The 18712-nt window shown below is 33.2% G+C and overlaps 1 protein-coding gene across 1 annotated transcript; it reads left to right on the plus strand.

The window, feature by feature from the left end:
- Positions 1-15302: 15302 nt before the first annotated feature.
- LOC114257776 (ribosome maturation factor) lies at positions 15303-16366 on the plus strand. The gene is made up of 3 exons (XM_028197573.2): positions 15303-15719; positions 15803-15847; positions 15951-16366. The coding sequence occupies exons 1-3, from the start codon at positions 15452-15454 to the stop codon at positions 16091-16093; spliced, it is 456 nt and encodes a 151-aa protein (XP_028053374.1). The 5' UTR covers positions 15303-15451; the 3' UTR covers positions 16094-16366.
- The last annotated feature ends 2346 nt before the right edge of the window (positions 16367-18712 follow it).

The following is an 18712-nucleotide window of genomic DNA, read 5'->3' on the forward strand; positions in this document are numbered from 1 at the left end:
TTTTTTACCCAAGACAATCTTGAATTTTTTACTCTTACTATTACCACTTTATTATATATATTTTAATTTGTTCACAATCTATTTCTGTAGGTCTCCTCCTACAACTCCATCTAGAAATGTTGGTGTGGTCATCCGTGATGAGCACGACCTCAATGTTATCCATGTTCATGCGGTAAATACAAAATCAAGTCAAGCATTGTATGTATTTTATTTATATAAGACTATATAAGATTTTTTTAATCTTTTGAATATTTTATTTATATTTGTTAGGCAAAAGAAAAAGAAAAGGTTAACCCGATGTCTAAAGGAAAAAAAAAGATGGCTCCTTCCGGCAAGAGAATGACAAATGCATGTTAAGTGGTATATTTTCTTTTTTAAAATTTTGAATAGTTAAAAGATATGAGTATATAAAATAAATTTATTGTTTTATGTTATTTTTGTAGAATGATTGTAATATGTTTTCCTGTAACTTGCTATTATTTGTATGTGTTTTCCAAATTTATTTATTTTTGTTTTGCATGGATACATGTGCATTTATAATATACCATCCATAAGTTGCTACTTATATAAAGAGAATAGGAAAAAATAAACGAAGGAATAAAGAAAAAATATATAAAGAAAGGAGAAACTAAATAAGATAGGTTTTTAATTCTTATTTAATATATAAAATAGAAAACAAAGAAAGGGAAAGAGAAAGGGAAGAAATAAGAAGATAGAAAGGGAAGAAATAAGAAAGAAAGAAATAAAGATAACACTATTAAAGGTATAAAACAAATAAAATAGAAAACAAATTAAGAGAAAGGGAAGAAATAAGAAAATAGTTTCATTTTAAGCACAAAATATTCACATATTTTGCTTCAATGATAAAATATTTTCATTTTAGGCACAAAATGATAATGTAATATCAAAAGTTGCATTGGCCCAACGTGCACGGCGAGAGCATGAAAAAATTGAAAAGTCATACTTTGAATTTCAATGCTTACAACGAGAACAAGAGAGATTAGAAGAATGTGTTCAACTAAGACAACGTTCTTTAACACCAATTCGTCGTAATCGCATTCGCTTGGAGTGGAAAACAATAACTGAAGATTCTCATATGGCACAAAAACGAACAATGGTTACCCATCATTCTACATGTTTGTTTTCTATGCCAAGCACATCTTTAGCTTCACAAATGAATCGGTAAACTACTATGTCTATTCTTGAAATACATACTTTTACTCATACCGTTTTGTTTTACAAATTTTTTTTTATACACAAATATTCGTAGGTCTACTCTTATAGAAGATCTATGTACTAATGATGAATTAGAAGATCTGCCTACGAGTATATCAATTGACGCCCGGGCACACAAAGATTCTTGCCGCCATTATCTTGGAAAGATGGATGTATTATGTCCTTATTGTTCAGCCTTACATTGAATGGATGAAAAATTGACAAAATCATCTATAAAGAGTCTCTTATTCAGAACTTGCTGTTTGGAAGGAAAGATTAGGCTACCTTTACTTATTACACCCCCTCCACCACTTCAGGCATTGTATGATGGGAATAATGATCAATCAAAATCCTTTCGAAGTTATACTCGAGTGTAAAATGCAGCCAATGCTTTTACGAGTCTTAGTGCTACATTGGATCCTAGAGTACTCAATGGAAGGGGCCCTACATCATTCACAATTCATGGGGAATTGCGACATCGAACAGAATCACTACAACCACAACCAGAGCAGGATGTGAGTTATGCTCAACTGTATATCTATGACCCTTATTCAGCTTTAGAAATTCGTAATCGTAGAAATCCTAACTTGAGAAGGGATGTTCTCAAAACTATTCAGGATAGTTTGTTACAAGTCAATGTATTTGTAGATAAATATCGCCAGGCTCATGCCATTTTACATCAATTAGACTCGGCAGGACACAATCTACCTGCTCATCTTCATTACAATTCAATAACTGATCGACGTTGGTATAACCTACCAACTACAGATGAGATTGTAATTGTAATACTAGGTGATGGAACAGAGGTAAATGGAATGAGAGATATTATCTTACATTTCCGAGGACATAATGAGTTGATGCAAATTAATAAATGTCACCCAGCGTACTTGCCATTACATTATGTTTTATTATTTCCATATGATGAGCTTGGATGGGAACCTGAGTTGAAATTGTGGAATGTTCAGTATAATCGACCTTCAACTGATCGACTTACTCAAATGAATTTTTATAGTTATCGTTTGTTTGAACCACCCGCAGAGTATTCAACAATTTTGAGAGGTGGGAAACTATTTCAAGAGTTTTTGGTAGATGCTTGGGCTGAAACTGAGCAAAATCGATTGACATACTTCAAGCTTAATCAAGGGAAACTTCGGGCTGAGCTTTACCAAGAGTTGTCAGATATGGATCCAGATTATGTACAACCTGGACAAATTGGTCAAAGGTTTGTTTTGCCATCTTCATTTACTGGTAGTCCTAGACATATGTTTAAAATCTTTCAAGATTCAATGGCTATCACATGATACAACCAACACCTAGATATTTTTCTTACCATGACTGCAAATCCCAAGTGGCCAGAAATTACTTCAGTATTATTACCACATCAAAAACCTATTGATCGTCCTGATTTAATTGCCCGTGTTTTTGAGTTGAAGAGAAAATGTTTGATGAAGGAGATAGAAACAAATAAAGTGTTTGGAAATAAAATTGCACATGTTTTTACAATTGAATTTCAAAAATGAGGCCTCCCTCCCTTATATGCATGCACTTTTATTTCTCAAGGGTCTAGACAAAATTTGGACATGTGCTCAAATAGACAAATTGGTCTGTGTAGAATTTCCAAACCCAAAAGATGATCCTATGCTTTTTGAAACTATCAAATGTTGTATGGTACATGGACCATGTGGTGCTCGAAATCCACAAGCACCATGTATGAAAAATGGTAGACGCACTAAGAGATACCCTCGAGCTTTCATAGAAACAACAACTATGGATCAAGATGGATACCCTATCTATCGTCGTCGCAATAATGGTCAAGTACATACTGTGAAGGGGCAAGAAGTTAATAACAGGGATGTCGTACCATACAATACATATCTTTCAAAACTTTTCAACTGTCATATAAATGTGGAAGTTTGTGTTGGAATGAGATGTGTCAAGTATATACATAAGTACAGTTATAAGGGTTATGATCGTACAACGATGGTGTTAGGAATGATAAATGAGATTCAACAATATCTCGTTGCAAGGTATATTGCACCTCCAGAAGCTGCTTGGCGAATATTTGATCATCCTTTGCATGCAGAGATACCAACAGTTGTACGATTGGCACTTTATTTACCTGGAATGCATCGCGTTATTTTTAACCCAAAAAAGTCATTAGAAACGATTCAATCTAGAGCTGGTCAACAAATGTCAACTCTTACTGGCTTCTTTGCATATTGTGCTGCCAGTGAAAATGAATGTCCATTTACTTATCAAGAATTTTCATAACATTTTGTTTGGCTCAAGTCAGAAAAAAGATGGAAATCAAGAGAAATGGGATATGCAATTGGTAGAATATACTTTGTTAGCCCTAATTGTGGTGAAAGATTTTATCTACGTTTGTTACTAACCGTTGCCAAAGGACCAAAGTCGTTTCAGTCTTTACGCACAGTCGATAATGTTGTGCATGATACATTTAAATTAGCATGTGTTGCAAGGGGCTTTTTAGAAAATGATGAAGAATGGATACAATGCTTGAAAAAGGCTGCAGTTATAAAAATTGGATATCAATTGAAGAGATTGTTTAGTATTATTCTCACCCAATGCTCTCCACTATTATGGAATCAATTTTCAACGCATATATATGATGATCTTGCACATAAGATTTGTACATTGTTTGCCATTTCTAAACTAACTGAGGCTCAAATTGAAGATTATGGTCTCCATCTCTTGAATCAAATGCTTCATGAATCAAGAAAAAGTTTAATTAACTTCCCACCCATGCCACAACCTACTGCAAATTAGAGTGCAGTAGTTGGTAATCGATTGATATTTGAAGATCAACAACTGCAGAGTGAGGCACAATATGCAGATCCACAAATTACTATTGATTGTCTCAATACTGGACAACGGAATGCTTATAACACAATCACTTCTTCAGTTTTTCAAAATAAAGGAACTGTTTTCTTTTTGAATGGAGGTGTTGGAACAGGGAAAACATTTCTGTACAATACGATTGCATTAAAATATCGCAGCCTTGGGCATATCATTATTACTGTGGCTTCGTCTGGAATTGCATCATTGTTACTGGTAGGAGGTCACACTGCACATTCAACATTTTCCATTCCGTTAGATGTCTTGGAAAATTCACTTTGTGGGTTTAATAAACAATCATTACAAGCTAAGTTATTTAGAGAAACAAAACTCATAATTTGGAATGAAGTTTCTATGCAACATAGACATTGTATTGAGGCGGTTGATCGTACATTGAGGGATATTTGTGATAGTGAAAAACCATTTGGGGGTATTACTGTTGTTCTTTGTAGAGACTTTCGACAAATCTTACCAGTCATACCCAAAAGAGTTCGTGAGCAAATTGTAAATGCATCATTAAGACACTCTGTTCTATGAAAGCATATATATATATATATATATATATCTTAACTTTGGATTTGAATATGCGCTTGAATCATGAAGGCCATGAAAATGCTAATTTTACAAATTTCTTGATGGAGGTAACACTACTTTAACCTTTATTATATAGATTATTTTAAATTAATAAATTGTGTTTACACTTACTTTTTTATTGATTTCATTTTTTTTAGATTGGGACCAATCCTCAAGAAATCGTTAACCTTCCATCAACAATACACAAATGTCAAGATTTGAATGAATTACTCTTTACAGTTTATACACAATTGAATATGATAGAGACGTCAACCCCAACATTTTTAACTGAACGCACAATTCTGTCTACGCGTAACAATGATGTCAGTAACATTAATATTACTACATTGAATATCTTTCCAGGGAGATTATATACTTATCTTGCAGTAGATAAAATGTCTGAAGATAATGAAATTGATCTTACCATTACAAATAGATATCCTAATGAATATTTAAATTCATTGGATCCTCCTAGGTTGCCAACTTTTAAGTTAGAATTGAAAGTGGGTTGTCCTATAATATTGTTGAGAAACATTGCACCGAAAGATGGACTATGTAATGGTACAAGATTGATGGTTACTAAGTGCGGCACTCGCATAATTGAAGCTCAAATTTTAACTAGAGAAAAGTTTGGCAATTTGGCATTCATACCAAGGATATCTTCGACCCCATCTTCTTTAGAAATGCCTTTCCAAATGACAAGACGTCAATTTCCAGTCTGATTGGCATATGCCTTGACCATTAATAAATCTCAAGGACAATCTGTGAAATTTGTTGGGATTGATTTGCGTATACCAGTGTTTAGCCATGGGCAATTATATGTGGCATTGTCTAGATATACATCCTTTGATCGTATAAGTATTCTCCTCCCTAAAGATAGTTTAGATTCTACTACAAATATTGTTTATCCTGAAGTGTTGCTGTAGTATTCTATGTACATTAAATGGCATTTTATTAGAAGGTAACCATGTAGATTTATTTATGTTGATTATATAACTTTTTATAAAATTTTAATTTAATAATAATTTGAAATTTGGACTTTTGTAGGATTAGACCGAAAAATCTATAGAGCTTAAACGGAGAAATACGACTAGCTTGCTTCGATGGGGATGTAATAAGGTAATTTCAATCTCAAAGTATTTTGACATGTATATTTCCAACAAATGTACTAATCTATAATTTTTTTGTTTCCACAAATTGCCAGATTGTTGTGCATATTCCTCATTGGGGATACATACAAGTTGATACAAAGACTTTTTGGAAAGTAATGAGGAGGAAGTTTGGGCAAACACATATTTGAAGACATGTTATTGACACATCTTTTGTAAAGCATACTTATTTTTGGTGTATGATAATATAACTTTAATTTCTATTTTTGGTGTATGACTGTCACGACCCAAACTCGCCCTTAAGGACTTAGCATCGTAACTGGCCAATAATCCATGATTACCAAAGGCCTGCTTAACTGTGACAACCCTCACCTCTGATTACTGCTAAACTGTGACTAAACATGATAAGTAACTGATTATGATAAAATCCTAAATTGATTGCATGAGTATGTTGTTTGATTGCATTTCTATCTGTTTATCAATTGATTGATTTGTTCATGTTTTAAGTTTTGAATTGCCAATCGAAGGCCTTATCGACGGCCGAATCAGAAATTGATTAGTGTTTTATAGTAATTAGAATTTATGTGATTTTATGGTAGGTTTAATTTAAATTTGATTTGGAACGATTAAATTAGATTAAATAATGTTAAATTATATTAGTTCAAGTTTATTACAATTTTGCCATTAAGTGGCCATTTCTTATACACTTGTTTGGGACTTAATTAGTACATTCCATACATCATTTCATCATCCTTCTTAAGACCAAAACCGTGAGCAAGAGAGGGAGAGTAGGAGAGCTTTGGTTTCAATAAGGATTGCTTGGAGAATTAGAAGAATTGAAGAGTAGATTGCATAATTGAGCTTCTAGACTTGAAATTGAGGACCTAAGGTAGGATATTTATCCTTTAGTTTATGAATTCAAGTTGGTTCTTGCATGGTTCATGAGTCATTAGTGATATAAGTCAAGAATTGGTTTAAAGAGTTGATTTGAGTAGCTAAATCATGCATGCATGTACACATTGTTGAGTTTTGAGGTTGATTTCATGGAAATCCTCACATGCATGTCTATATTCTAGCTATGGTCCATGAATTCATCATGTTTTTCAGTGAATTGACTCATTTGATCAAGTATTTGAAGCTTTGATTTCAATTAAACACTTGCATATTACATACACATTATGTTCATCAAGTTTTGTTTGGATTTGTGTTTAATTGAACTACCTTTGGGCTTTGATTTTGTAAATTGATCTTTGAAACATGTCATATTATAAGTTTTAAAGTGTTTTCCAGAAAATTGGCCCAAAAGAATCGAATTTGATGCTATAAAGTTGAGTTTATGCTTGGAGGTTCAATCTGAAAATTCTAGATTTTGGACCCATGCTCGAGCGTAGGACTTTACGCTCGAGGGTACACTCTAAGTCTTGCACTTCTGCTCAAGCGTGGAAAGTTACGCTCGAGCGTGAAATACATGTACCCAGAAGTTTTTGTGTTTTACAGTCCGCTCGAGCGAAAGAGTTCACGCTCGAGCGAGGACCTGAGTCTCACGCTCGAGCGAAGGTCGAGCGTCCGTCGAGCATGAATTGCATGCATCTAGTACTTTTCATGAAGTTTACAGTCCGCTCGAGTGAGGAAAGTCACGCTCAAGCAGAGCTCCTTTGTCTGCATGTCCGCTCGAGCGTAGAAAGCTACGCTCGAGCGTGGACCCCTGTTTCTGTAATTTTGAGAAGTGTTTTAAAGTGCATCTGTGCATCCTCTTTCCATCCTAGGCATTCCTAGGCCCTGTTTAAGGCATTTTAATGAGGATATTGATGTAGAACCACACCGAGTCAAGATAGGGACTAAGTTGTTGATTCCCAAATGTGTAACTTAGTGTATGTTCGTTCTGTAACTGTGTAGGATTGGCATCCGAAGACACTCATTAGCTGCTTATAGCCCAGTGCTCTGTGGGTAATAATGTTGTAAAGATATGTTCAATTATGAATATTTTCTGAATGATCAACTGTTCTGTTTACTGAAACATTATTGTTTAATGAACGAATATTTGTCCTATTTGTAAACTGTATTCATGGCATCCATAGCAATTTACTGTTACTGTACTGTTACTGTTATTGTCACAGAGATCTCTGTCGGTTCCCATGTTTGGAACCGCTACTGTTTACTGTTATGATGACCATCAACTGACTATTCAGTCTGTTAAGACCTACTGTATTGTTTGCTATGGGATGTACCACATATGACTGCTATGGTTTCTAAACGACTGATATGACTGTTTAATTACTGAAAGGACATTCATTCTTAACCTCTTTACATAACTGTTATTCACTGGACTTTAGCTCACTGTTTATATATACATGTAGGTGTCCAGGTACCAGACCGATGTTAGGAGCGTCAAGCTAGCTCATGTTTTGTCAAAGCCAACCATTGTGTCTCACTTCGAGGTTCTGAGTGCGTCAAGCCAAGGCTGGTTTGGGGTGTTTTAGATTTCCCCTTTTGCCTTTGTTCTGTAATGAATGTTAAAACTTGCACTGTACAGTTTGAAGAAGGGACTTGGTCCCTAACCTGAATGTTTGTACATATGATGTATATATGTTTTGCTTATGAATGTGAATATGTTCAGAAAAGTCTTTTTGCATACAGACTGTCACAACTCATTGGACATCTTTTATTACTATTTTGGCTTCCGCCAGCCCCTGACTCTGTATTACTGTCTTTACTGTTAAGCAGGCCTTTGGTAATCACAGATTACTGGCCGGTTACGGTGCTAAACCCATAGGGGCGGGTTTAGGTCATGACATTAACAGTAAGGACAGTAATACAGAGTAAGGGATTGGTGGAAGCCAAACAGTAAATAAAAGATATCCAATGAGCTGTGAAAATCTGGATGGAAAAAAGACTTTTATGGGCTAGTCCACATTCATAACCATAAAACATATACACATATCAGATACACATAACATCTAAGTTAGGGACCTAATCCCTTCACCATATCTGTATAATCAAGTCTTATTCAGTCAATACAAAACAGGGACAAAATAGTGAATCTGAAGCACCCCAAAAACAGCCTCGGCTTGAGCAGACTCGAAACCTTGAAATGAGGCACAACGGTTGGCTAGACAAAACAAAAGCCTAACTCGACGCATCTAGCTTCTGTCCAATGTCTGGCCACCTACATATAAATATAAACAGTGAGCTAAAGCCCAGTGAATAACAAACGTGTAAAAGGGTTAAGAATGAATGTCCTTTCAGTAATTAAAACAGTAATTTGCATCAGTAAATCAGTTATTCAATCAGTGGCTCATATTTCATGCCCTATCAGTCATTTAGAAATCATATCAATCATACGTGGTACATCCAATAGCAGAACAGTACAGTAGGTCTGAATAGGCCGAACAATCAGTTGATGGCCATCGAAACAATATACAGTATTGGTTCCAAACATTAGAGCTGACAGAGATCTCTGTAACAGTAGCAGTAACAGTAACAGTACAGTAGCAGTAGCAGTAACAGTAACAGTAAGTTGCTATGGATGCCACGAGTACAGTTCATAAAATAGGACAAACATTCATTCAGTAAACGATGTCACTTCAGAAACATTTATAATTGAACATATCTTTACAACATCGTTACTCATAGAGTACTGGGTTATAGGCAAGCTAATCAGCGTCCTCGGATGCCAACCCTACACAGTTGCAGAACGAACACACACTAAATTACACACTCGGAATTAATAACTTAGCCTCTAACTTGACTTGGTGTGGTTCTACATCAATATTCTCATTAAGATGCCTTAAACATGACCTAGGAATGCCTAGGATGGGATGAGGATGCAAAAATACACTTGACAACATTTTTCAAGACTTGCTGAAAACAAGGGTCTCGCTCGAGCAAGCCCACCAAACAGAGAGGTCGCTCGATCGTAGACTCCCTCGCTCGAGCGGTCAGCAAAAACATGAAAAGTACTGGTTGCTGAAATTCTCCGCTCGAGCGTGAGACACAGTTCCTCGCTCGAGCGTAGGTATCGTTGCTCGAGCGTGCGTCTGCATACACAAAAACCTGAGAGCTTGCAATCTACGCTCGAGCCAGCATTCTATCGCTCGAGCAAGAGTCTGAGAACAAAGGTGGTCGCTCGAGCGTGGAATCCTTCGCTCGAGCGTAGAAGCCAAAATCTGGGTTTTCCAGATTTGCTCCCAAAGCTCAAACCAAGAATCAAACATATCAAAACTCATCCTTTTGGGCCAATTTTCTGAAAAACACTTAGAAACCCATAATACAACATGTTTTAAAGATCATTTTATAAAATCAAGCCTAAATGTGTGACAATTAAACACAAGTTGTAATGTAAACTTGAAAAACAATGCAAGAACATAACATGCATGAGTTCTTAAGAACTCTAATGCTCCAAGGTATGATCAAATGCAAGATTGACATAAAAAACATGGTGAATTTCTAGAATATAACCATAATATGGACATGTATGTGGAAATTCACATGAAAATGATCTCAAGATTCAATAATATGGACATACATACAAACATTGCTTCTCAATACAACACTTTAAGCTTATTCTTGACTCTAATCACCAATTTTCCATGAACCATGCATGTAACAACTTAAATTCACAATTAAGAGGTTGAATTTCCTACCTTAAGTCTTGAATTCCAAGTGTAGAAGCCTAATTTCTCAAGTCTTCTTCAATTTCCTCTAAGTTTCAAGTCAATCTCTTGTTGAATCAATTTTTCTTCCAACACTCTTTCTCTCTCTCTCACGTTTGGTCTTGAGAATGGAAAAGATGATGTATTAAATGTGTGAATTGAGCCCCAAACAATGACTCTAAAGGTGGCCCACTCAATGGCAAAAACGTAAATAGCATATATTCAATTAATCTAGCATTATTTATTATAATTTAATCTTCCCAAATTGAATTTTTATTAAACCTATCATAAAATCATATAAATCCTAACTAGCATATAACACTAATCAATTTCTGAATCGGTCGCCGATAAGGTTTTCAATTCGCAATTCGAGAATTAAAACATGAACAGATCATTCAATAACAAACAGATAGAAATGCGTTTAAAACAACACACTCATAAAATCAATTTAGGATTTCCTCTTAATCAATTTCTTATCATGCTTAATCATGAATTAACGCTAATCAGAGGTGAGGGTTGTCACAATGACAATATAATTTTTGGTGTATAACATGTTATTGACACATCTTTTGTAAAGCATACATCTTTTGTAAAGCTTTAACTCACTTTTTGTAAAGTTTTAACCTACTATTTTGGTGTATGACAATATAACTTTAATTTTTGTTTTTTGTTCAGTGTTTACACTTTTTTTTACTACCTTTTATATTTGATATGCAATATAACTTTAAATCTTATATGTTTGTTTATTAATTTGCATTAAGATTAGAGAGAGTTGTTATTTTATTTGAGTTTTGTAGAGCGTATAATACAAGCAAAATTATAACTGCATTTTAATCTAATTCTTTAAGAAGAAACATATTTCAATATATTTTTTCAGTATCTTTATCAAAAAATGACACAAACTTCATAAATTTCAACATAATACGTATAAATTATAACTGCATTTTAATCTTAAAATTATTTACACCATACCTTTAGGTACGGGCATACACTATATATATATATATATACAAAAAGAAGAAGCCTATAATATCATTTTCTTCAATATCTAATAATCAAGATCCCTTTGCGTGGAGAAGTTATTTGGTGGTCTTGGATTTGGATTTCGATATGGATTTGGGTGTGTACGTGTGTTTTCTGATCTCTAATCATTCTATATATATGGAGAAATATATATAACCATGTATATATATAGAGAGAGAGAGGAAGAAAAAGTTTATGATTTCATTTTCTTCTATATCTAATATTCAAGAACCCTTTGGGTGGAGAAGTTATTTGGTGGTCTTGGATTTGGATTTGGGTTAATCATTCCATATATATATATATATATAGTTGTATGAATATGTATATACATGTCCTCACTTCATATTTTTTTAACTTCATACTTGATAGTCCACCCTCCTACCTCATCTCACACTTCAACTTCATATTATTTAGAAGCCCATCTGAGCCAAAATCATAAATCTCCAACCATTTTTCTAGCTCTAGAACCTCTCTAAATAGGAAAGTGAAGTCAGTTTTTAGAAACTTCAATGAACATCAAACAATGGTAGGAAAAGGCAATGCATTTTCAACAACAAAACCATAACTTTTTATAAATAGTCCGTAGTTGCAAACACCCACCAACCTCATCCCATCTCCTCTACTCAACCAACACCCACCACCCACCACCTTTCCCTCGCACGGCATCCATTGTGGTAGCCACCATTACAATTTGGGTCTTGGCTTAGTTAATTGGATATACCTATGTATATAATTATTTGTGTCTATAATGATAAAGAAAATATGAAGGATGATGGTGGTTACCATGGTAGAAAATGATAGACATAGATTTTAATTTATGGGTTAACTTTATTTGAGTTAAGAGAATGATAGACGTAGATTTTAGAAAAATAATGAAACAAAAATTAAAAGGAAAGATGGAAAAATAAGGGAGATAAGCTATAGAGAGAGAGAGAGAGAGAGAGAGAGAGAGAAGCATTTTAGAGAGAAAAGCAACGTCTTGAGTTTTCAAAAAACTTGGAAATAAGAAGAATGTAAGGAATTATCCAGTGTGGTTAAGGAAAAAAAAATTGATTTTATGATCGTGCAACACACACTCTGTTAAAACAAACGGTTATGTCCGAAATTACACTTTGGTATGAAGTTTAGGGGGTTTAAGTATTACTAATAAAATTACAGGGGGGGCTTCATATTTTTTGGATAAATTACAGGGGATTAAATTATAATTTACCCTAGTTTTTATTTTTATTTTTTTTCACATTGATCAACTATTAGTTTAATTGACTTGAGATGTCAACCTGGAGAACTAGTTGTTAAATTTTGGGCTTACGTCAACTTGGTCCATATTCCACCCTCAACTACGATGGGCTTGGATTGAATCCACTCCAACTTGGTCCCCTTTATCGACTTCTACAAAGCAAAGCACTGGATCCAAAGCCAATTAGTTTTGGTATCAAACCAGCCTAGTGATAGAATGGATATGGAACTAGTTTTCATAAAGGTCTTGCTAACTAAAGTGAGAAAATGTCAAAATAGTAGGAGTTCTAAAACAATTTTCATAAGATTTTGTTTAAAAAACACGCGTTGACAAATTTAAATTAGTTGTGCATTATTTATTTCAAAAAATTGTGTACGATAAAAAATGTACTATCATTTAAAATTTCATTAACCAATACAATTAGAGTACTCATTAATGAAACTTATTAAAAAATCAATAATGCTAGGTATCATGAAAATAATGTCATGAAAAGTTTTTTTGAAAATTCTCTACCATTAGATCAGATTATAGTATTTGTAGTGTTTTATTGTATGTTATGCATTCACTATTGAATTAGTTTCATGAAGTTTTTCATGATATTTATTTCATGATACGTAGTATTACCCTTAAAAAATACTTCACACCACTAGTTCAACACTATTAATGAACCACTAATGACATAACATCACGTGGAAGTTACTATTGATGTTATAGTTTGGTCTTTGTTTTTTTTTTTTTTTTTCCCCTTGCATTTGCCAACTCATTAATGATACTTTTAAAACTGTTGATTTAGTGCTTTAAATCAGAACTGAAACTTAGGGCTAGTTTGACATAGACTATAAATCCATCTTTTTATCTTTTTTCCATCACATCACCTCTCTACTTTTCTGCACATCTTTTCGTAAAAAAACAAAAAATACACTTTTTTAGGACACGCCAAACCAACCCATTTTCACCTATTTTCAAACACTTTTCACACAAATAAGCATATTGTAGGCCGGATGAAACCGTAATTGTTAGATTGTGTCATCTCTAACACTTTTAATAAATTAAGGCGTTGGCTTCTGTCTAGTCCTTAATCGAACTGGATCGTGCTGTTGGTCCTATGAGGGCCCAACACGGGTTCCGTTTTGATAATCTGAACCGTTTAATGTGTAGAACTCGTCGAGTACTATAAGCCTGTAAAAAATCACGTTAATCAGATATCGGTAGCTATGTGATCAAATCAGATTTTTGTCAACCGTTAATTTATTCACCGTCCATTTTTTTTTTATACAAAACTAATTTCATCACATAGCTACCGATGTCCGATGATTTTTTACAGGTTTATAGTACTCGACGAGTTCTACACATTGAACGGTTCAAATTATCAAAACGGGACCCGTGATGGACCTCCACAGGCTCAACAGTACAGTCCAGCCCGATTAAGGACTGGACCGAAGCCAAGCCCTAAATTAAAGGCTTACATTTTGTCTATTCATTAACCTATTAAAAATTGAATAATGTCTTTTCTTAAATATAATATTATGTTTATAGTAATAGACAAAATCTGAATCAATAATATTTTTAAAAATGTCAACATGGCAAACATCCATTAATCTGGATGATGTCCAATTTGATCTAAATAAAAGACAAGCTTTATTATTTGTGATCAACCATCACTTAGAATTATTATTACCATTTCTGTTTTTTATTTAATAAATGACACCTATATATAAAACATAAAAAAGCTTGATTTGATAATTTAATATTAATGGTTAAAACAAATAAAGATTGTCTCAATCAAATGTAATTATTAGGGTTGTGTTATCCAATCAATAATCTTTACACCAAATGCATATCACCCACCCTATGACTTGGTGTTAATTTCGTCTTTACTATTGTAAGAAGATTGTTCATGAAGATACATAAAATCTTAAAAATCCTTTCATTACAAAAATAAATAAAGAAATAAATAAATAATAATAATCTTTAATTTTAATGTCCCTGGTTTTTTTTTAATTTTTTTTTATTACATGAAAAAGTTAGTGTGCTTAAAATAATTTTTTTAATTGTAAAAAAAATGATTAGATAACATGTATAATGTGATATTTCAATATTTTTTGCTAAAAAATCATAAATATAAATGAATCATAATGTGATAAAAAAATAAAACACTCGTCATTTTCATTTAATTTTAACTTTTTAGATGTGAAAATAATTTTTTTTAAATGCAAAAAAAAATTCTTTTCTAAAATTTATTTTTGTGAAACTAATTTTTAATTTAAAAATAAAACCATTTTAATTTTTTCCAAAATTTTCTCATTTACCTATCTTTCATTTATCTTTTCCTCATATTTTTTTCTGAAAAATAATTGGGAGCATTAATTAGTGCCACTAATTAAGTGGCAGTGGGTCCCGTCATTAATGATGTGATGTTTTGGTCTTGGAGTTGTATTTTTTTTTTTTTTACTTTTTTAATACATTAATACTATTAATAGTGATATTTTTAGTGAAATGAATCATTGTTGATTTTTTTTTCTCTCCCATCACTTGCAACGGTCACTAATATTTTTAACATTTTTTAAAAAAAAATTTATGCACCTACCGTACACGTAAACCTGTATCAAGTCAATTCCTTGATTTCCCTTCCCACGTAAGAAAGGGACTCCAAGGTTATTTTTATCCAAATTCAAGGGTAAATATGGAAAACAAAACAGCTCTTTAAATCGACTCTCTGTATTTCTTTCACTGTTTCTCTCTCTCTCTCTCTCTCTCTCTCTCTCTCACACACGCGCACATTGAACATGCAGAGGCAGTCTCTGGGCTCACCGAATTCGAAGCTCCATAGCCATGGAGGAGTTGTTGGAGAGAAGGAAGAGAACCTCTCTGGAGAAGACCAGAAGCGTAAGGACCAAGCTTCGCTCACTGCCGACGACGACGAAGATAACGACAAGTCACAGAAGCCTCTCAAATCGCCTCCGAGACCTGAGAAATTCATTCACCTCATTCCTCTTCTCACCGTCCTTTGCTTCCTCATCCTCTACCTCTCCTCTCACGATCCATCTCAAAAAGGTAAGTGGATTAGGCACTACTAATAATGTTCCTCCTCATTACGATATGCTTTTAATCTAGTGATTCTGTGTTTTTTTATTCAGATTTGGCTCAGTTCAGGGGATTTAATCGATTGTCGAAGTCAATAGGTATAATGCAGATTGCAATGCGTACTGCTTTGTGTTTTTTGGAAATGTTTTTTTGGGTGTTTTGTTGTTGATTATTGAGTTTTCTCTGCTTTGTGCTGTGTAGATTCGACAGAGATTGACGATATCGGACGATTTTCGGATATCAAAAAAGGAGATGTTTTAGCTATTCGGAGCCTCAGGAACTTGCAGGAGATCGGAAAACATGCTACGAAATATCGCCTTCACCGGAAAATCGGCTTCTTCTAGTTCGCATTCTCTCTCTCTCTCTCTGTCTCTCTCTCTCTCTTTTCTATCTCTCTGAGTTCACACAGGTGGAGACTCCGTCGGTGGAACTCGCACGTGAGAACTCAGAGGTACCATTTTTTTCGCGCGTGTGGACATGCGATTGCGCATGTAAATTTGTTCTTTTGTGTACGCAGCTTGGCGCGTGTGCTCTCTGTGAGAAAATTTCATTTTATTTTTATACAGTATAATTCCAGAATTATTCTCACGAAATAATAAAAAATAAAAATAAATAAATAACAGTAGTACATCATGTGAGTGAAGGGTTGTACTCTGTGGTGGGTTTGGCTAACGTACGCTTCCAAAATGCGCTGGCGTTGGTTGGATTACAGCTGGAGGTTCAGGCCGTTAATGAACCTCGTGGTGCGGTTGGGTTTGCCAACTGGAAAGTTCGAATGCTTAGCTCTCCCTTTTTGTTAGTATTAACTGCTTTGGGAAAACTTATTGCTTCACCGAAGAATGGATACTTGACTTGTTCAGTAATAATATACTATTATTTTTTATAAATTCATATGAATTTATAAAATTAAAAAATTAATATACTCTAAAATTTCAAGTTTATGTTGATTATATGCTATGATTGGATTTTTAATAAGAAAGTGTTTAGACTGTTAAAAGATAGTAATTCTTATATTGACTTATGATGTCAATTAGAAATTAGGGAACTAAAAATTTTGCTGCATTAGTTTAGAGATTTTCACCTCCAGCTGGCTATTGGGGGCCACTGCATCTTTGTTTTGATTGATCGACTCAGAATTTCGAGATTAGTCATGCGACACTCCGAAGGGTACTGGCTTGGATATTTGGTTATCAAATAAATAATATTGGAAATCGTGAAAAAAATATCATGAAATTCTTCATGAAAATTTCTCCTCCTTTGATAGTGTGTAATTTTTTTTATATGTGTAATCTAACGGTGGAGAATCTTTCATGATTATTTTCATGAAACTGAGTTTTCATGATGATTATGAGTCAAATTTAAATAATTTGATTATTTTTATTTTTATTTTTATTTTTATTTTTGCGAAACTGGGTTTTCTAGCGGTGTGAGAATAGCCATCTGGACTTTTTATTCAATTGAAGAAAAAGAAAATGTTAAATATATTTAAAAAATTATTAATCAAATACACCCTTGAGATTTGATTAAAATATGAATCGTCTTCTGTGATTTTAAAAATTATATTCATAACAGATCGTCTTTTTTGTTAATAAATTATCAAGTCAATTAATCATTTTTAATGATATTAAAAATATATTTCAATTAATAATTTAGGTAATTTTATTATTGTATAGGAGAATAATTATGAATTTTATTTTTTTAGTTAATTCTGTTAAATAAAAAAATTTAATAATGAAGTATTTGTAATTTTTTAAATCACAAGAAATAACCTGTATTTCAAATAAATTTCAAAATTTATATTTATAATTTACCCTTAATGTGGTATGTAATAAAAATAAATAATTTTATAAATAAAATTTAATAATTTGTGAATTTGTGTCGGCACAAAGTGTGCATACATTTAATCTTAAACGGTCGATCAGGCAAAAAAAGCTTGTGGATAAATTTCATTGGGTTATTAGATATTTGTTTACTCGTTAATTTTAGAATTTTAAAATTAATTAAAATATGTATAAATTAATTTGAACAACTTTATTTAAAAAAATAAAAAAGAAAATGAAAGCTTTTTCTCTCTATCTTGTCTCTCGCATTTGTTGTGTTGGTTGGACTTATATTTGGCTTTGATGATGACTATGATGATGATCGGAAGGAGATAATGCGGAATTGTAATGATGTCACGTGGCACCGCCTAATAGGTGCAATTATGTGATGGGCCCATTACGGGTGGAGGCCCGAATATATCTCTCTCTTGTGAGTGGGCCGGTCGCATTAAGAATCTGCGTGTCACGATGATGATAATGACAAAAAAACCCATATGAAAGTAGCTAAATTGACGACGTGGCGACGCATATTAGGTGACCGCGGGACCACGGCGCTGTTTGGTGAGGTCGAGCATTGGATTCTGCCGGCGGTCTCTTTCTTTGGACAAAAATAAACTTTCAATTAAACAAAAGTGAAATAAATAAATCAAACAAGTTTAATTTCTTTAAATAATTTTGAATTTTTTATTTTATAAAGTCATACAAAATACAATTTTAATTAACTTAATATGTAGAAATTTTTTAAGTTGAAATGGATTTAGTCTGAAGTTTTATTTTCATATTTAGGAGTTATTTGAGATGACTTAAGTAAATGTACTTTTTATCTTTTTACGAAAAGATGTGCAGAAAAGTAGAGAGATGATGTGATGGAAAAAAAATAAAAAGATGAATTATTTTGTGTATGCCAAACTTAGCCTTAGTTTGGTAATATTAAAAGAAATTGAATATATATAAATAAATAAATAAAACATTTTCTAAAATTTACTTGGCTTGCATGGCTTTCATTAGTTATTGTTCTAGAATATACCATGGTTTTCGTTAATTTAGTATTTGATGATTGGAGATGTATGGTAGGGTTTGCAACTTTTTCATAAGCAAAAACCAACTTAGATTACTACCCACCCCAAAAAAACTGGCATTGAC

Source organism: Camellia sinensis, chromosome 13, assembly GCF_055761805.1.
Source record: "Camellia sinensis isolate YWXY chromosome 13, ASM5576180v1, whole genome shotgun sequence".
NCBI classification, from domain to species: Eukaryota; Viridiplantae; Streptophyta; class Magnoliopsida; order Ericales; family Theaceae; genus Camellia; species Camellia sinensis.